The sequence below is a fragment of the Coregonus lavaretus genome (genome assembly GCF_964263955.1).
Source record: "Coregonus lavaretus genome assembly, chromosome: 8".
Classification (NCBI taxonomy): Eukaryota; Metazoa; Chordata; class Actinopteri; order Salmoniformes; family Salmonidae; genus Coregonus; species Coregonus lavaretus.
In genome coordinates, this window is record NC_139995.1 from 51,356,675 (window position 1) to 51,377,544 (window position 20,870).

Below are 20,870 nucleotides of genomic sequence, written 5' to 3' on the forward strand. Positions count from 1 at the left end.
TAGCCGCATCCACTAATTTGAAGGGGTGTCCACATACTTTTGTATATGTAGTGTAGTTGTGAAATGTTTAGCCCTAGGGGATGGCATGTATACAGTACAGTGTGTTGGATAACAAAAATATGTGTCACTCCCCCTGTGTTCACAGAGAGGCCAAAGGTGGCATTCTCTGCTGGTTTAGGTATTAATGTTGGACCCTTCAGTACTGACACCACTCTGGTCTACCACAAAGTCCTCACCAACATAAGCCAAGCCTACAGTCCAATTACAGGTACTGATCACACACCAATCAATATAATAGAACACAAGTGTCCACAGGGGCCAGCTATAGAGTCCACCATCACTATAAGATGCTGCTCCAATGTCTATGAGAGATGGACAGTGTTGATCTCACCCTGCCTTTCCTCTGCTGCAGGTATCGTCACAGCACCAGTGAGAGGAGTCTACTTCTTCAGATTCAGTGCCATGGACAAGCGCTAATCGCAATACCTGAGCGTACGTTTGTTCAAGAATGACCAGAGTATAATGTGGCCTCATCAGTGGAACAGTCACGGAAATGTTGCGAGTGTATGCAAAGGAGTGATTCTAGAGCTGGAAGAGGGAGACTTGGTCTTCATGCGCCTCCCCTCAAGCTTCAGTCTCTATGGTGATAGCGATAATGGCTGTTTATTCAGTTGTTTCCTGCTCTTCCCTATGTGAGGGGGAACACCATAAACAGTGTTATATCTAGACATCGGTTACTCTGAGCTCCATTGTTCCCGTTTTAAATATACATTACATAAAATGGCAACAATGGTCATGACTAATCTTTTGTATCATTTGTTGAATTTTATTCAATAACATTAGTATTTCTGTGAATTGTATGTCTGTATCTTGTTAAAATGTCTGTATTATTCCCCTCAACTAAATGCTATATACTGTCCCATGTTCTTAGAAAAGCTAGTGTAGTAGCAGCAGGGGTCCCTAAAGGGTTCCTCGGCTGTACCCATAGAACAACCCTTTTTAGTTCCAGGTAGAACCCTTTTGGATTCCATGTCGAACCCTCTGTAGAAAGGGTTCTACGTGGAACCCAAAAGGGTTCTACCTGCATCCTAAAAGGGTTCTTCAAAGGGTTCTCCTATGGGGACAGCCTGAGAACCATTTAAGGCTCCCGAGTGGCGCAGCGGTCTAAGGCACTGCATCTCAGTGCTTGAGGCGTCACTACAGACCCCCTGGTTCGATTCCAGACTGTATCACAACCGGCCGTGATTGGGAGTCCCATAAGGCGGCGCACAATTGGCCCAGCGTCGTCCGGGTAGGCCGTCATTGTAAATAAGATTTTGTTCCTAACTGACTTGCCTAGTTAAATAAAGGTAAAATAAAATAAAAAAGGTTATAGATAGCACCTTTGTTTATACAAGTGTAGAGGGGGAACAGCCAGAGAGTGGCTGAAAACAGCCAAGGGGAAGTGCACTACCACCTGTGCCATAAAGCTCCAGACCTTTTAACAGAACACTTATAGCTTCACATACAAGTAGGCTACAGTCTTAAAGGGATAGTTCACACATAATAAATGGTACGTGATGTTCTACTTATCTTGGCTCTTGATGATTGACCCAGACAGAATATGGTGTTGGTAATTAGTATTGCAATAATGAAAAAGTATTACTTTCTGTGTATTATTAAATGAATCATGGCTTGATAAGAGGAATATATATATATATATATATATATATTTATTATATCAATCTACAACTATCCCTACAAGATCTATGTCACTGTAGTTGAATCATGGGCTCTATCAAACTGAGCGTCAGTGAGAAGGTTACAGTTTAACTCCCAAACACACATACAGTATGCTTATGAATAATGGGTCAGGGTGATATGATGAAATTATAGTGTGTTGATGGTCAAAACCCAAATTGAGGTCTTAGCTCCCTCTAGTTGTGAATAAAGAAGTGACATATACATTAAATACATAGCAGGGCTAGTTTAATATACAATGATTAAAACATTTCACAATCATTATAAAACATACAAAACATCTGACTGAGTATAAAGCACCTCTAACACTTAAAAAGCATATGTACAAAAAGTCAAGGTTAACAACAAAAAGGTAGAAATATATATATTAAATCTTTTTGTATTACCAGTGCAATGATTGTCGCTTTTCTTTTATACATAGTTCTGAAATACACAATGGTATTGTAATGATAACGGTCCATATTATATTCATATGCAAAAAACAATCATAAAAATCGACTTCATTAACTCTTCAGTAGTGCAAAAGTCTTCCCTTTTTCACAAGTGTTAAAGATCAAGACATCAAGCAGCACCTTAGCAATGCATATCTACATTTTCAAAATCATCCCCAGCAGTCAATTGTAGGTACTGCAGAATCTCTAGCATTTTCTTTTTCGCAACTTCGAAGCTACTTTGGCCTTTGATTTGGTTTTGACGTGTGGGTTTTGAACTTGAATGTCCTTAGCAGGATCCACCACACAGCCACGTTCCTGGTAATGAACCAATAGCTTCCTCCACAGTGAATTGCACCACAGCAACTCTCGGTTTCCTAAAGGGAAACAAAGAGCAAATGTAAACCGCCAAGACGCATGTCAACGCCAGCGCCAGTAGAGGCTGAGAGCAGACGTAAGGAATGAGGAATTCGAAAATAAAACACCTTTGTCCCGTTCTACAGTGTTTTCCATGCAAGTGTACAAAAGAATGTAACAACAATGGGAATCTAACAATAGACAAGGGACAAGCAACACTGAAGCATGCATGAGAGCACCAGCTGTTCCGGATGACTATGTGATCACGCTCTCCGTAGCTGTAGCCGTAGCCGATGTGAGTAAGACTTTTAAGCAGGTCAGACAGATTACCAGGACGTGTACTCCGAGCATGTGCTGACCAACTGGCAAGTGTCTTCACTGACATTTTCAACATGTCCCTGACTGAGTCTGTAATACCAACATGTTTCAAGCAGACCACCATAGTCCCCGTGCCCAAGGACACTAAGATAACCTGCCTAAATGACTACCGACCCGTAGCACTGACGTCTGTAGCCATGAAGTGCTTTGAAAGGCTGGTTATGGCTCACATCAACACCATTATCCCAGAAACCCTAGACCCACTACAATTTGCATACCGCCCCAACAGATCCACAGATGATGCAATCTCTATTGCACTCCACACTGCCCTTTCCCACCTGGACAAGAGGAACACCTACCTGAGAATGCTATTCATTGACTACAGCTCAGCATTCAACACCATAGTGCCCTCAAAGCTCATCACTAAGCTAAGGATCCTGGGACTAAACACCTCCCTCTGCAACTGGATCCTGGACTTCCTGACGGGCCACCCCCAGGTGGTAAGGGTAGGTAACAACACATCTGCCACGCTGATCCTCAACACGGGGGCCCCTCAGGGGTGCGTGCTCAGTCCCCTCCTGTACTCCCTGTTCACCCATGACTGCATGGCCAGGCACGACTCCAACACCATCATTAAGTTTGCCGACGACACAACAGTGGTAGGCCTGATCACCGACAACGATGAGACAGCCTGTAGGGAGGAGGTCAGAGACCTGGCAGTGTGGTGCCAGGATAACAATCTCTCCCTCAACGTGACCAAGACAAAGGAGATGATTGTGGATTACAGGAAAAAAAAGAGGACTGAGCACGCCCCCATTCTCATCGACAGGGCTGTAGTGGAACAGGTTGAGAGCTTCAAGTTCCTTGGTGTCCACATCACCAACGAACTATCATGGTCCAAACACACCAAGACAACCGTGAAGATGTCACGACAAAGCCTATTCCCCCTCAGGAGACTGAAATGATTTGGCATGGGTCTTCAGATCCTCAAAAAGTTATACAGCTGCACCACCGAGAGCATCCTGACTGGTTGCATCACCGCCTGGTATGGCAACTGCTCGGCCTCCGACCGCAAGGCACTACAGAGGGTAGTGCGTACGGCCCAGTACATCACTGGGGCCAAGCTTCCTGCCATCCAGGACCTCTATACCAGGCGGTGTCAGAGGAAGGCCCTCAAAATTGTCAAAGACTCCAGCCACCCTAGTCATAGACTGTTCTCTCTGCTACCGCACGGCAAGCGATACCGGAGCGCCAAGTCTAGGTCCAAAAGGCTTCTCAACAGCTTCTACCCCCAAGCCATAAGACTCCTGAACAGCTAATCATGGCTACCCAGACTATTTGCACAGCCCCCCCACCCCCACCCCATCTTTTTACACTGCTGCTACTCTGTTAATTATTTATGCATAATCACTTTAACTCTACCCACATGTACATATTACCTCAACTACCTCAACTAGCCAGTGCCCCCGCACATTGACTCTGCACCGGTACCCCCCTGTATATAGCCTCCCTACTGTTATTTTATTTTACTTCTGCTCTTTTTTTCTCAACACTTTTTTGTTGTTGTTTTATTTTACTTTTTTATTAAAAAATAAATGCATTGTTGGTTTGATTTGATTGTTAATTCACTTTTCAGTGCACACTATCATTGCACCTATTTCCTTAATTTAGACTCTAAAGGCCGGTTTCCTGGACACAGATTAAAGCTAGTCATTTAAAGTGGTTTTTAGTACAGGACTAGGCTAAATCTGTCTGGGAAGCTGGCTATATGAGTGCTACAGTGGTGCCTGATATGAGTCAACAAGGTGAACAGAGAGACATTGGCTGTATAATATCACCTGGAACATTTTCTTACCAATAATGCACAGTCCCTCCTGAGCCCGAGTGATGCCCACATTGACTTGGTTTGGGTCTATGATGAAACCAAGCATCTTGATGAGCCATGCTTTGGTTGGCTCTGTGTCAATTTCCGACTTGGGACAAGAGCGCACAGTGGACAAGATGACATAACGCCATTCACTTCCTGTAGAAAAAAAGTATAAATACTCAGCTGGAGTTCAGTTTCCCTTCCCTTTCTATATATTGTATCTTTTATATACTGTATCTTTGTGCTCCATGGACAAAATAACTGTACCTTGACTCTTTGTGATGGTGCTCACGTTGACATTCTGGATATGGTTGTTTAACAGGGTTTCATTCACCTTGGCTACCTGGGCATTGTATGGCGTTAGAATAGCTATGTCTCTAGCTGCCACCCCAGCACGCTTGATCAACAGAGAAGCGATGCGAACCTGACAAAAAAACAAAATGTTGATGTTTCACCGTTAGCATGGCATTATGCATTGACAGTGTTTTGTAACCTTGCTTGGTTGTTGTTGCTCACCGATTCCTCAGCCTCTGCGAAGTTGGCCTTTGAGTTTTCGTTCCCCCGTTCGGTGGAGACCACAAGACTGATCTCTTTTCCGTCAACATGTCCAAAAAGGATGGGTGTCAGATGTTGAGACTGAGTGAGCAGGACGCTGGCCTTCCGAGGTGCTCCAGTCTTGAGAATACCTTTGTAGAACTCCTTTGAGGGAAACTCACAAATACGCTCATGCTGAAAAGACAAAATTGCAGTGAGTAATTCCCAAAGTTCTATACGAACAAAATGAAAATGATGACAAAGACAATAGAGAATGTTCGTGCAAGTTTGCAATCAGATGTGGAATGTCAGAGAACAATCAAACCACACAACTTCTACTATAGAACACGGAAACATTTCCGAAACCAATGCATGCTTCATACCATTCTGTACTGCGTATCAAGCATCAACGCCTTTTCCATGTAACGCTCAAACAGAGATTTCCTCATGCCCAACCTTGCTGAAAGATCACAATGCGTAATGGGCTGCAATTGCTTGTGATCGCCGAGTAAAACAATCTGAAAGGATAATACATAATCATAAGATCGGTTACATCCTCTGTAGCTCAGCTGGTAGAGCACGGCGCTTGTAACGCCAAGGTAGTGGGTTCGATCCCCGGGACCACCCATACACAAAAAAAAAATTATGCACGCATGACTGTAAGTCGCTTTGGATAAAAGCGTCTGCTAAATGGCATATTATTATTATTATTTAACCTTTTCCCTGCTTGCAACTTGAGAAATTAATTAGTCATTGATGATCAATTACCTGTTCGGGTTTATGGGTCACAAGGGGGATGAAGGCTTCAGGCTCAGTTGCCATGGCACACTCATCAATGATAATCTGTTGCAAATCCAGTTTGGAGAAGTTGGGATTTGACGCCGCAGTACAAGTGCAGAGGATGACATCATGCCTCATCAACTCATGATTCCGAGCATGACTTAGGAGGACTTTGTAGCTTAAAGTTAAAAAGATATATGGGAAAATACACCAAATTGATAAAAAAATCATAACGCATGTCAGAATTATACATGAATTAGGTAAACGTATGCTCTTCAAAGAGCATCATCTGTGGTTAATTATTTACATGAAAGTACCTCTCAATCTCCTTGTCTGTGAGATCCTTTCCCATTTGAATTCTTGCATCAAAATCAATAATGTCATTGGAGAATGGGTTCTCCGGCATCCGAATAAGATGATGCAACGTGATGGAACTGAAAACAATCAAAAAGCAAACCATCCTTACACAGGCATAAACAGACATCATGTCATAACTCTGTATGCCGAGTAATGATCAGTGATGAAACAAATAGTTATGCAATGCAAATATAAAGCCTCAACTTTCATCATAGTACCGATTTCTACGGCCCAACCAAAATACACACGGACAGTTCTTTCCCTGCACTTAGACAAAAGTCAGCCGACCTGAGCTCTCTCTTGGGTCTCTCCTCCCTGATTGACCTGCGTGACAGCTTCAAGTTGCTGCCAGGGTAAGGAAACTCCAACATCTCCATCTGCTCACTGTAAACTCGGAGTGGCTTCAACACCTCCCGGAGTTTCAGAAGTTGACCTTTGACAAATATGATGAGACAAGTTTTAGTGCTATGCAGTGCTTGACTTAAGGACTGAAATAGGTGCCGGTACTCATTTTGGTGCCGGTACTGTTAATATTTAGGTGCATGAACTCCTCAATACTTTTGAGCTAATATTCTATAGGAGGTGCAGGAACTCATGCAGAAGACAATTTGAGGTGCTGGTAGTCAGTTCCGGTAAGCTCCTGCCCAAGTTAAGTACTGGTGCTATGACAGTGGTATGGTTATCTGACTGCAAACGTATCTGACTCACTGAGACCTCACAAAAAGAGACAGTGACACAGGCCCACATTGAAATCAATTGCAGATGAAGCCATACCTAACATAATGTAAGGAGAAGGGGGGGGGGATTCTTACCAGCTACAACATCCACCGATTTATTAGAGGGTCCGCAATATAGAATGCACCTCCTCTTTGAAGACCCATTAGCTGCTTTAGGCCTTATGTGGTTTGGGACTTTTTGGTTTTGCAGAAAGAACCAATAAACAAGGTGGACTCCAACCACCGTCTTCCCAGTGCCTAAGAAAATGGTTAGAATGTATTAACATTATAACTGAACTGCATGATGAGAAAGGTAATATAGGCTTTGTAAAACATCCAAGTGCTTACCTGGTGGCCCCTGAATGAGAGTGAATCGGTTGTCGAGGGCCTCTTTAATAGCTTTGGTTTGGCTGTTATTCAGAATAGGAAACTTGACGGAGGAATGACCTTTGATCTCAAACCTGGCAGGTCTCAGCTCTTTAGTTACAGGTGCTGTGTAAAACAATACCACAAAAAATGTTCATGCCTGATCATTTCATAACATCCTCACAACCTCACTTATTACAAGCAGACATGAGACATGAATTTACCGTGAATTTATTTGTCAAAGTTAAAACTAAAAATGTATAAAAATTCAACAGAGAGTGAATTTGCTGGGTATAGATGGTGGCTTGTGTAGTGTTCTGAGGTAAAATGTGTTAGGTGTATCTACCTGAGTTTGTCCTCTTGCCAAGAGCAATGTCCTTCACAAGTTCGTTAGCCTGAGTGAGGTTAGTGACGGCAGTCTCTTTACGCCTGAAAATAACACAAAATCATTCATTTAATTGCACATCTTATCTTCTTTTGACGCTACAAACACATTTGTATTAGAATATTAAATAGTCCAAATACTTACACATCAGGTAGCAGCTTTGGAATCAATTCCACTGTGAATTTAGTATCTTTCCCGAAGACCCTCTCTGGAATCTTGGCCATGGGCATGTGATTAATCCGGAAGTCTATCTGGACATAGAAGAGCTTTTTAGCTTCTTCCTCATCAGTGACCCCAGTGGTTATTCCATGAGCAACCCAAATGAGAGATGGGATATTGGTGAGGTCCACATGCTGATCATCATCAGCGCCATTGTTTGTCAAATCCGCTCGATTTTGGTACCTCATCCGGATACACAGAAAGCTGTGTTTGAGACCGTACTCAATGGCCCACTGTTTCATCTTCTCAAGTGGCAACTGGAAGAATCCACCAAGTTGTCTCTCCTTCTGTATCTGTTTCCATGTCAAAGGCACATCTTCAAGGACAATGCTGTCATTTTCTGCTACAGCATTGGAGGCTGACTCCATCTCACACAATGGTTTCCATATCTTCTGATAGTCCCAGTAAGTGGTGTATGTTTGCTTCGACGAATGGAGTGCATACTTGGAGAAACACAGAGTTGGGTCTTTTGAGTGTTCCAAGCAAATCTCAAACTTGTTACGTACAACAAGCATCTGAACCACAGGTATTAATAATCCCCGCTGTGTGTCAGTGCCCAGTTGCACCTCAAGTGTTTCACCAGGCTTTACCCTCAAAGGCAATTCAATGTAATGACCTGGATTTGGATTGGTTCTGGCCATCGTTGGTGTATATTGGAGCAGACCTGAGCAGACCTGTTGGTTATCATTGACACTTGAGCTGATGGTCTGTAAGGATTGGAACACGATGTCCCAGTTCTTCTCATTCAGAGCTGACAGCATCCCTTTCCACAAGTCTGTTGGCACTGATGTCACAAATGGATGAGGCAACTGTGGTTGCAGTTCAGCGTGGATGTTCTCATTTGTGAAGGAGTATACTCTTCTCTTCCATTTCAGAACCACATGGTTGTCATGCTCATTGTACTCTGGTTGGTCTGTTAACTGCAGATCCCTATACATGATATGGATTACGTCTGGCATTGAGGTTCGATTAAATGGAAAATACACCCTTAAACTCCTTCCAACTGGGGAGGCATCAATGACAAAGGCTACCTTCTGTGCACTTTGATTGTTCAGCTGCGTTGCAAGACTCAAGCAACGAGCTTTCTTCTCGTACATCTTTTGCTTATCAGATCTTTCAGAAAAACTCAGACAGGACTGGTCAATTTCCAAAGAAGTGTACCTGACTGCTTTGTTTTCAAGAACTGAGTGCAGGAGCCTCTGAACAATAACGTCCACGTACCGACGAATGGGCGAGGAAGCCCAAGTGTAGCTTTCAAGCTGAAGGTCATAGTGGCCAACTCTAGATAGGTACGTTGAGTTAGAGCGTAGAACATATGCTCTACGGATCGTCTTCCTGAATTCAAGGATCACAGGCAGTAGCTGGGGATGAATGTCATCAGTTGTTATCAGGTCCACAATTCTAGGGATATCCTTGTCTTGCAGTGCTGACTCAAGACTCCTCACAATGGATGTTAACAGAGAGAATGTCTCAGATGGCTGGACAACTTGACCCCGATGGGCTTTCTTCTCTGCTCCCGTTGCAAGCATCTGATTGGTCAAACCTGGGTAAGGCTTAGAAACCGCATCCCTCTGGTTATCATCAACGTTACCAATCTGATCAATGCAGTGGCAGAAATGAATGGACAGGGGAATCAAAGAACTGTATTTTTCTTTTAGTTGACAAAGCTTCTCTGTGTTTGGCTTGTCTTGGCATCTGACTGGGGTGCAGCTAACTGTCTTTGCATCTTTGAGCAACAGTTCAGTGACAGCGTGGTTAAACATAACCATGAGCTCTTCCACCATCTTATGAGACCGTCTTCTACCAACGATTACATCATCATCAGGTGACTTATAGCACCAGTCTTCCAGTTTCCTGTCCTTTCTGTGAACCTCAGAGAAGTGACATGCTTTAGCGAGGCAGCCCTCCAAAGTGTCATATCGTTGGCCATTATCAGCAGAGTTTTGGATGATGTTTTCAGCTTCCTCATATGACAACTTTCTATCTGACTTTATTACAGATAGGCTAAACTTACTTGTCTTGATGCGGTCCGTTTTCTTGTCAATTTCCACCATCAATGATATGGCATTTCGTTCATATCCAGGGAGTAGACTGAAATCCTTGGTGCTCAGACAATGTGGGAACATATAAACAGGCTCTTTTCCAGGGGGATAAAAAGCAGTTCCATTCTGTTGTGCATTTTTGTCCAATGGGCTGTCCTTGGTCACAAGGCTTGCAACATCAGCAATGTGAACTCCAATCTCATATTGTTCATCTAAATCTCTTACACTGATTGCATCATCAAGATCCTTGGAATGTGCTGGGTCAATTGTAAAGGTTGTGAATTTTCGATAATCCATTCGACTTTGCGTATCTGTGTTCAGTTCCTTGACAATTTCATGGTCTTTCTCAACAGGAGGGGCCCTTGTCAGTTGATACTCTATGTCCAATACTTCTAGTCCACTATCTAAAGATGTCACTTTGGGAAGGACTTTTACGACAACTCCTAAAGGGTATCGAAATTGCTCTCGCCACTTCAAGACTTTGACAACAAAGAGATTGTTTCTTTTGGATTCCTCATTTATCTTCACAAACTCTTCAAATCTCAGATCCTCCAGTTTTCGCACTGCAATGTAGTTTGGCTTGTCCCTCCAAAATGGGGTGTAAATTTTGGAGATGCAGTTGTTGATGGGTGTCATCACCTGGGTGTCATGGTTATCAATGGTACAGACAAACAACATGGAGGCATTTTTAACCTTCAGCACATCTAACACTTTCCCATTTGGGGGATGGCACTCATTGTCCAAGATCTCCACAATAACCTGATCTCCAGGAAAAGAACGACCAAGATTCTTTCTACCTTTGATAGAAATGCAGAGGGAGGGCTCTTCAAGAGGTATGGCGTAGCCTGAGTCAAACCTCTCCAAATTCAAGTGACAGTGTTTGTAGATACTCGGGTCTCTCTTTATCGATGCCTGAAGATACAAAGGGGAGCTTTCTTGGCTTGTGTTAATCTCAAGTCCATCTAATGGGTTGACAATTGGCTTCCCCTGGGTGATACCCAACAGGCCGTCAGCTGTTACAGTGAGTCGTACATCTTTACCCTCGTCAAGAAGCTCCCTCAGTATTGGATCATCTATGTCAGGTATCTCAGATATTGATGACTCACTATCACTGTTGTCCTCCTCATCCCCTTTGAAAAATCTTGAAATCTCTCTTACTTCCTGTTTCAAGTAATCTTCAGTAAGGGTTTGCGGATCTGCACTGTGTTTGCTGATGCAGTGGTCTATGTAGGCTTTCCATATCCTTGAGCTTTTCCCAAAGTAGCAAAGAGCAGCAGCATCTCCAACCACAACAACCTGGGATTGAGCCCTAGTCATGACCGTGTTCAGCACGCGAGCATCGTTGAAAAACTGGTGACAAGGTGAGTCAGAGGAAAGGAGGCTGTCACGAGTTTGAACGGCTGTCAATACTATTGCCCTGAACTGTTTGCCTGTTAAGAAATGAAAACAACATGTCAAAGTTTTTATACACTGCTCAAAAAAATTAAGGGAACACTTAAACAACACATCCTAGATCTGAATGAATTAAATAATATTATTAAATACTTTTTTCTTTACATAGTTGAATGTGCTGACAACAAAATCACACCAAAATTATCAATGGAAATCAAATGTATCAACCCATGGAGGTCTGGATTTGGAGTCACCCTCAAAATTAAAGTGGAAAACCACACTACAGGCTGATCCAACTTTGATGTAATGTCCTTAAAACAAGTCAAAATGAGGCTCAGTAGTGTGTGTGGCCTCCACGTGCCTATATGACCTCCCTACAACGCCTGGGCATGCTCCTGATGAGGTGGCGGATGGTCTCCTGAGGGATCTCCTCCCAGACCTGGACTAAAGCATCCGCCAACTCCTGGACGGTCTGTGGTGCAACGTGGCGTTATTGGATGGAGCGAGACATGATGTGCTCAATTGGATTCAGGTCTGGGGAACGGGCGGGCCAGTCCATAGCATCAATGCCTTCCTCTTGCAGGAACTGCTGACACACTCCAGCCACATGAGGTCTAGCATTGTCTTGCATTAGGAGGAACCCAGGGCCAACCGCACCAGCATATGGTCTCACAAGGGGTCTGAGGATCTCATCTCGGTACCTAATGGCAGTCAGGCTACCTCTGGCGAGCACATGGAGGGCTGTGCGGCCCCCCAAAGAAATGCCACCCCACACCATGACTGACCCACCGCCAAACCGGTCATGCTGGAGGATGTTGCAGGCAGCAGAACGTTCTTCACGGCGTCTCCAGACTCTGTCACGTCTGTCACATGTGCTCAGTGTGAACCTGCTTTCATCTGTGAAGAGCACAGGGCGCCAGTGGCGAATTTGCCAATCTTGGTGTTCTCTGGCAAATGCCAAACGCCCTGCACGGTGTTGGGCTGTAAGCACAACCCCCACCTGTGGACGTCGAGCCCTCATACCACGCTCATGGAGTCTGTTTCTGACCGTTTGAGCAGACACATGCACATTTGTGGCCTGCTGGAGGTCATTTTGCAGGGCTCTGGCAGTGCTCCTCCTGCTCCTCCTTGCACAAAGGCGGAGGTAGCGGTCCTGCTGCTGGGTTGTTGCCCTCCTACGGCCTCCTCCACGTCTCCTGATGTACTGGCCTGTACACTACGCTGACAGACACAGCAAACCTTCTTGCCACAGCTCGCATTGATGTGCCATCCTGGATGAGCTGCACTACCTGAGCCACTTGTGTGGGTTGTAGACTCCGTCTCATGCTACCACTAGAGTGAAAGCACCGGCAGCATTCAAAAGTGACCAAAACATCAGCCAGGAAGCATAGGAACTGAGAAGTGGTCTGCGGTCACCACCTGCAGAACCACTTCTTTATTGGGGGTGTCTTGCTAATTGCCTATAATTTCCACCTGTTGTCTATTCCATTTGCACAACAGCATGTGAAATGTATTGTCAATCAGTGTTGCTTCCTAAGTGGACAGTTTGATTTCACAGAAGTGTGATTGAATTGGAGTTACATTGTGTTGTTTAAGTGTTCCCTTAATTTTTTTGAGCAGTGTAGTATACAACCCATTATTATGTTCAAGGAAAGGGTTATATGAAAGTCAAAATCACAGTCAAAAATATACCTTGAACATTGGCTATATTTTCCACAGTCACTTGGCCATGTCTTTTTTTCCGAAGCTCTTTCCGGATCAGTGAAACCTATGAACCAATATATGTCACAAAAAATACAATTACAACATGTAAGACTTCAAATACAATATTGTCAATAGATTATCCTTTGCTCAAGAAATACATGATAAAAATGGTGGTATGTTCAAAAGCCAAAAATACCTGGCATCCTTCAGACAGGACACAAATTGAGCTTTGATCCTGATTTCCCCATGCGGGTGGCCAATCTCTGAGCAGATTTTGCACTATTTCAACCACGGATGCAACCTCTTTACGGTTAAACCACGACATGGATGTGTTGTCCAAGTGAGATTCTCCTCTGACATGGTGGAACCTCAGGGGGTGGCAGTTCGGATGAGCTGGAACATTACCTACAGCCTTGATGGCATCAGACTTGCCAACGTAGAAGTTAGTGGACACAAATTCTACTATCTCTTTTGTGGAGCGATAGTTCTCGTTGAAAATGATTCTGCTTTTCAAAGCTGCACTACTCTCCTGGGCTTGATAGTAGTGGAACAGACGGTTCAGCAAGGTGTGATTGGAGCGTTGGTCATCATCCACTGAAAAGAGCTTTGGCCCCATCTGCATGTGATCTCCAGCTAGAACCACTCGAGTTACTGGCCCAGCCAGACCAAGGGCCATCAGAGCTTCACATTCAAGCATCTGGGATGCTTCGTCAATCAGGATGTGGGTGAAGTAGCCGTCAGGGAGCTTCAGGTCATGGAAGTGCCTTGCCATTGCAGTGGTTGTTATGACCACCCTACAGGAGTCCACTGTATCTTTGTCAGGGAGGGAGAACAATTGGCCGTTTTCGGAACGAGGACAGTACTGTAAGGTGATCTCATCAGTAGATTGTACGGATGATTCTTCTGCCTTTATTCTAAGAAGTTTGATTTCAAGTTCTCCAGAGTTGACACACTCATGGAAATGACCCTTCACATACAAATCTGCAGAACTGAAGAAAATAATGAGTGTAATCTCTTCTATGGCTTCACTTACAATGTACTTTTGTACCAACAATAATAATTCACCAGGTTAATAACGATAGCATGTTCCAACTATAAAAAATAAAAATAATTTTCATAACTTCTACTGTACTACTACAGGCTCTAGTTATATATACTTGCTACGATTATAAACATAATTATTGAACATTTCGAGGCCACATACTGTATAGTCAACCCATTGAATAACCGATATTATAATTATCCAGAGCGACTTACATCAATTCCTCTGTCTCCTACCTGTTTGTAAGGGTGCAGATCAGTACTTTGGTGTGAGGCTGCCGTAGCAGCTCCTTGGCTGCCGTAGCGAGAGTAAGGGTTTTCCCAGTTCCAAATGGTCCATAAATGAGGAGTGGTGCCACGCTCCCTCCTCCATCAGTATCTCCAACGATAAATTCCATAGCTGCTTGCTGCCTTGCATTGAGGTTGTAATTTTGCTGTGTTTTGCTCACAGGGACACTGCAGTTCCTGAAGTCTGGCAACACTCTCTCTGTGTCTGGAAGGAGATCTATGGCTTTGTGCATCTCACAGAACTTCAGACGATTCAGCTGGAACTGGACTTCCATTTCACATGTTTCATTTCTTTGGAGCTTCAGGTCAGAGCAGCATCTTTTAGACAGCTGCAAGTGCATTTTATTCTCACTGGTGGCGTCTCTGAGGATGATGGCTTCGTAGACCTTGTGACTTTGATTATCTGAAGATACTGGTGCTATGAGAGCTGACTGGATGCCTCGTCTCAGCATCAAACCCTCTGGGGTGTCTGGGGTGAGATTATAAGGAACTGAGACGGCACAGAATAGTTCCCCCAAAGGAGCTATCTTCATCCCAAACTGAGGGTCGTCTACAGTGGCCTCTAGGTTGACCGACAAGGTGATGGTCGCTCGAACATTGAGTCTTAAAATTGTATAGAATGTGGAAAGATTTAGGTAGGTTGATTGCCATTTTAACTCATGTATATTTACCAATGTAGATGTTTTACTATATAGTATTCAATAAATACTCTAATTGCTATCATTACCTTGAAACCACCTGATCTTCTGCCTGCTCCTCTGTGTACAGGAAGCTGTGCATTCTCTCTTTGTAGTTCTGGTGATTAATGGGCGTGTTGCAGTCATCAAGTGGTTTATACAGCATGCTAATCTGATGCTCGTATTCCTTAAGCAGCTTTTCCTGTGCCTCTGTCTTCTCCAAGTATGGGATGATGTCCCTGTTCCCCTGATGCCAGCGTTCTTGATTTAAAGATGGATGGATTTCGTCTTGTGGTGGCGCCACTAGATGAATGGAAGGCTCTTTTCCAACGTCAACCTTGAGTTTCTGCAAGAGCACTGGCCTTGTGTCAAAGTCAAACACCAACCACTGTTCGTAAAGACCCGGGTTGTTGGACTTGAAGGACACGGTGATGTCATAGGTCATGTCTGAGTTACAGAACTGTTCACTCGTGGAGTAAGTGCAGGGCTCAGGACTGTTTTCATCCAGGGAGAAAGAGGCCCCAGGTTCCTGTTTCAGTAACGCTATATGTGCAAGTAGTCTCTGTAAAAAAGCATTGGACACAATTCATTAGGATGCCACTACTACAATCTTGTGAGTTAAGCAATTTGGACACAATTTCTGTTGCAGATGGAAGTTGCAAGTGACATCATCTCAAGCAACTTTGCCTCTACACAAAGCAATTCAAACGCAATTGCATACATCCAATCTTGTCATACATCACATCATGGTTTCATAAATGATTTGCTTATACAAACATTTGGTAATTGTAACAGCATCAAAATAGACCAAATGCAAGAGCACTGGCCTTGTGTCAAATCTAACCAAGCTAGTGATGAGCTAGCTAGTGCAATTCATGCTGGACAATGTCAGTTAAAACTGGACAGAGAAAGGTCTGGGTTCACTTTTAAAATAAAATGTATTGACTGCCAGACTATGTACATAAACCATGACTAGCCATGGTGTCTAGAATGTTTTATACATTTCCTATTTGGAATTGTGTCATGGTTTGCAACAGCTGTGTTGACATGACAACTGGGTCAGAGTTCTGAACAGAACGATATGACGAGTCATGTAAACCTTTTTTTGCTGACTGATTGGACATTGCATACATTAATTTGCGTGAAATAGGATGGATTTCTATATCTTGTGATGCAATGCAACTAATTTGGGGTGACACACTGAGCAACCCAGATGCAACTTTGTTCCAAGCAACATAAATCGCGTCCAGATTGCTTCGTGTGACATCGGCTTAAGGCTGCAAAAAAAATCATTAATACGTTTATTTTTGTGAAATAATTATATTGCAAATGCACGACCATTGAATAGAACTGGTAAACTGACTTCCTCATAATTACCTTGAAATGCAATCAAAGGCGGTGGGACCCTACTGCAATCTTTTTTTGTAAGGGGTCGTCCGATATAAAGACGCAGTGGACTGTGGTATTTTGGATGCAGTAATTGCATAATAACTGCAGTGTACTGTAGTTGAACTGCAGTTATACTACACTGTAACTGGAAAAAGGCGGTCACGTGTTTTAGCAAAGCAGAGGTCCCAAGTTCGAGCCAGGTATGAGCCTAATCAGGGGGGAGTCGTACTCGCTAAGCAAGCATCTTGACGTCCATAACATTTGCAGGACTGAGTGGCGACTTTACATGGAGTACTCTTTTAAGTACAACAAGGTAATAATGGTATGTTAGCCTTACCTCCGACTGTATTCTGAACTTCCATGTCAGCGGCACATTTTCTCTTTGACCTGAAATCATCAGGTCCTTGTCACAGCTGATATTCACACCAGACACTGCCTCAGACATCTGAAAATGGACGGTATAATCACAATGGCACAGAATGTTTGTTTGTGTTAAAAAGCTTGTAATATTTTATGCAGTGTAAATGTAATTTTTATCAACGTAATTCGCTTATAAATAAACTTGTCTTAGACCAAATCGCTTCATGACAGTTCTGACTGTGTCCCTGCTTCAAAACAGTTGGCATGGAATGACTCTGGGGTATTGGGTTACATATCCACAGCCATTGGAGGCTCGGTAGTCCCGCCTTAACACTAATTTGCTGATAGGACTGTCCATCAATTTGTACATTACAGGCACTCAAGCTGCATTGCGCTGCAGGGCTGTGAACGTACCATAGAGTTTATTTGTCACTCTATTGATTCGTCACGGTCTCAGCTTCTATCTAATTTAAAGTTTGTCCCTCTGTGATGAACACAAAGTGGTTTTGTATCACATCTTCAAATTGTGTTCTGTTTCTTTAAATTAAATTAAATATAAATCAGTGCGTTAGTCGTAGAACGATAGGTCGCTGCAGTAGACTCTCAGAACCAGGAAATGAGTTGTATTTTACCTGACCAGTACAGTATTAAAGGCAACTGAAATCTTATAACGTGTCAATTTTAAAGTTGATTGCGAGTACAGTGCATTCGGAAAGTATTCAGACCAATTGACTTTTTCCAAAATTTGTTACATTACAGCCTTATTCTAAAATTGATTAAATTGTTCTCCCCTCCCTATCAATCTACATACAATACCCCATAATGACAAAGCAAAACAATTAAAATATATATACATTTACATAAGTATGACCCTTTACTCAGTACTTTGTTGAAGCACTTTTGGCAGCGATTACAGCATCAAGTCTTCTTGGGTATGACGCTACAAGCTTGGCACACCTGTATTTGGGGAGTTTCTCCTATTCTTCTCTGCAGATCCTCTCAAGCCCTGTCAGGTTGGATGGGGAGCGTTGCTGCACAGCTATTTTCAGGTCTCTCCAGAGATGTTCGATCGGGTTCAAGTCCGGTCTCTGGTTGGGCCACTCAAGGACATTCAGAGACTTGTCCCTGAAGCCACACCTGCGTTGTCTTGGCTGTGTGCTCAGGGTCGTTGTCCTGTTGGAAGGGGAACCTTTGCACCAGTCTGAGGTCCTGAGCGCTCTGGAGCAGGTTTTCAACAAGGATCTCTCTGTACTTTGCTCCGTTCATCTTTGCCTCAATCCTGACTATTCTCCCAGTCCCTGCCGCTGAAAAACATCCCCACAGCATGATGCGGCCTCCACCATGCTTCACCTTAGGGATGGTGCCAGGTTTCCTTCAGACATGACGCTTGGCATTCAGGCCAAATAGTTCAATCTTGGTTTCATCAGACCAAATAATCTTGTTTCTCATGGTCTGAGTGTCTTTAGGTGCCTTTTTGGCAAACTCCAAGCGGGCTGTCATGTGCCTTTTACTGAGGAGTGGCTTCCGTCTGGCCACTCTACCATAAAGGCCTGATTGGGGGAGTGCTGCAGAGATGGTTGTCCTTCTGGAAGGTTCTCCCATCTCCACAGAGGAACTCTAGAGCTCTGTCAGAGTGACCATTGGGAGGCCACATGATGGAGGCCACTGTGTTCATGGGGACCTTCAATGCTGCAGACATTTTTTGGTACCCTTCCCCAGTTCTGTGCCTCGGCACAATCCTATCTCGGAGCTCTACGGACAATTCCTTTCACCTCATGGTTTGGTTTTTGCTCTGACATGCACTGTCAACTGTGGGACCTTATATAGACAGGTGTGTGCCTTTCCAAATCATGTCCAATCAATTGAATTTACCACAGGTGGACTCCAATCAAGTTGTAGAAACATCTAAAGAATGATCAATGGAACAGGATTCACCTGAGCTCAATTTCAAGTCTCATAGCAAAGGGTCTGAATACTTATGTAAAAAAGGTATTTCGGTTTTTTATTTTTAATACATTTGCAAAAATGTATAAAAAACTGTTTTCGCTTTGTCATTATGTGGTATGGTGTATAGATGGCTGAGGATTTTTATTTATTTAATCCATTTTAGAATAAGGCTGTAACGTAACAAAATGTGGAAAAAGTCAAGGGGTCTGAATACTTTCCGAAGGCACTGTATATTTAATAGAAATGGCCTTACAATAACAGCCTTGTTGATGCTAGCCCTATACTCTCTCAGTAGATTGTCCTGGTATGAAAGTAAACCCTGCTCTTCAGCAGCAATAACTGTCTTCCGATCAGTCTTGTCTCTTGTGCGCCACTCCTGTAGTTCTTCCGCTGAGTGAGCATCAACACAGTTGCTCCCAAGCTCACATGTAGAGGCCCTCCTATGGATAAATTACATTACATTTTATGTTTTAGAAATGTTAATTGCTGTTATTATGAATCACATTAGATATCCAACTATAAGTGTCTGATGAATAGGATCAGCTCAATATTAGGAAGGTGAACCTAATGTTTGGTATACTCAGTGTATGTGTTGTGTGATACTGACTGGGTGTAATGTACCTTTCACACAATTTGTAGGCTTGGTTGGTTTGAGGTGGGTCTCGATACTTCCACTCAGTCGTTGTCTCATTGTTATACTCGCTGGTCCTTTTGATGTGGTTGAACGTGTTGAGGTGGTTCTGGTAACATCCCCATTGAGAAAACGATAGACTGCAGGCTTTGCAGTAGTGCTGGGTCAGAGACAGAGAAGCTGCTGCCACCGGCTGATGTTTATGTACAGCCAGAAGCAGCTCAGAGCGAACAAACCCCTCCTGGCTCTCAGCTGTCCACACGGTCATCTCTACCTCACTGTGTGCAAACCAGCATCGATGGGCGCCATGCCAGCATTGCTCACCCTTCTCAACATACTTACAGTACTGCCATGAGCGGATGTTCAAGTGGGGCAGGATGGGCAGCGGCCTGACCTCCTCATACAACAGTGTATTTTGCTTGTCACAAAGAACTAGAGTTGCCTTCCAAATGTGCCTGTGTCTGGAATTGCACTTCAAGTTGTTGCCCTTCCAGGAGATGTGCCGTGGACTGCGATGGAAGCAGGGTTCGCAGAGCTCCATGAACTTGCCAGGGAACCGGCGCTGAATTCTCTCTTTCGTAGTCATAGCGTAATCCCGGTTTTCTTCTGAAATTAAAAAACAAAGCATGACAGGTTTTTGTACATAGATCAATTTTTAATTTAGTCCATTATTTAATTATTGATAGAGGCAAATGGTAGTGTGACACTTCAGTCCTTGATATCATGCATACAGTGCTATGAAAAAGTATTTGCCCCCTTTCTAATTTTCTCTACTTTTGCATATTTGTGATACTGAATGTTATCAGATCTTCAACCAAAACCTAATATTAGATAAAGGGAACATAAGTGAACAAATAACACAACAATTACATATTTATTTCATTTATTTCATTAACAAAGTTATGCAACACCCAATTCCCCTGTGTGAAAAAGTAAATGCCCCCTTACACTCAATAACTGGTTGTGCCACCTTTAGCTGCAATGACTCCAACCAAATGCTTCCTGTAGTTGTTGATCAGTCTCTCACGTCGCTGTGGAGGAATTTTGGCCCACTCTTCCATGCAGAACTGCTTTAACTCAGTGACGTGTGGGTTTTCAAGCATGAACTGCTTGTTTCAAGTCCTGACACAACATCTCAATTGGGATTAGGTCTGGACTTTGACTAGGCCATTCGAAAACGTCCAATTTGTTGCTTTTTAGCAATTTTCATGTAGACTTGATTGTGTGTTTTGGATCATTGTCTTGCTGCATGACCCAGCTGCAACCCATCTCGTCCAAAAAGTTGACTCAAGTTTGCCAAAAAGCACCTGGATGATCATCAAGACTCTT

General features: G+C 43.4%; 1 protein-coding gene across 1 annotated transcript; it reads right to left on the minus strand.

The window, feature by feature from the left end:
• Positions 1-1,951: 1,951 nt before the first annotated feature.
• On the minus strand, positions 1,952-20,141 carry helz2a (helicase with zinc finger 2a). Its single transcript, XM_084168077.1, has 19 exons — positions 19,532-20,141; positions 19,164-19,350; positions 16,941-17,048; positions 15,265-15,776; positions 14,487-15,140; positions 13,405-14,197; positions 13,197-13,272; positions 7,996-11,542; positions 7,813-7,895; positions 7,449-7,592; positions 7,197-7,358; positions 6,673-6,817; positions 6,345-6,461; positions 6,016-6,205; positions 5,631-5,765; positions 5,230-5,442; positions 4,981-5,137; positions 4,702-4,869; positions 1,952-2,548 (listed from the first exon to the last, which is right to left on the minus strand). Exons 1-19 carry the CDS (start codon positions 20,125-20,127, stop codon positions 2,379-2,381), a joined length of 8,157 nt encoding a protein of 2,718 aa, XP_084024203.1. The 5' UTR covers positions 20,128-20,141; the 3' UTR covers positions 1,952-2,378.
• Between the last annotated feature and the right edge of the window lie 729 nt (positions 20,142-20,870).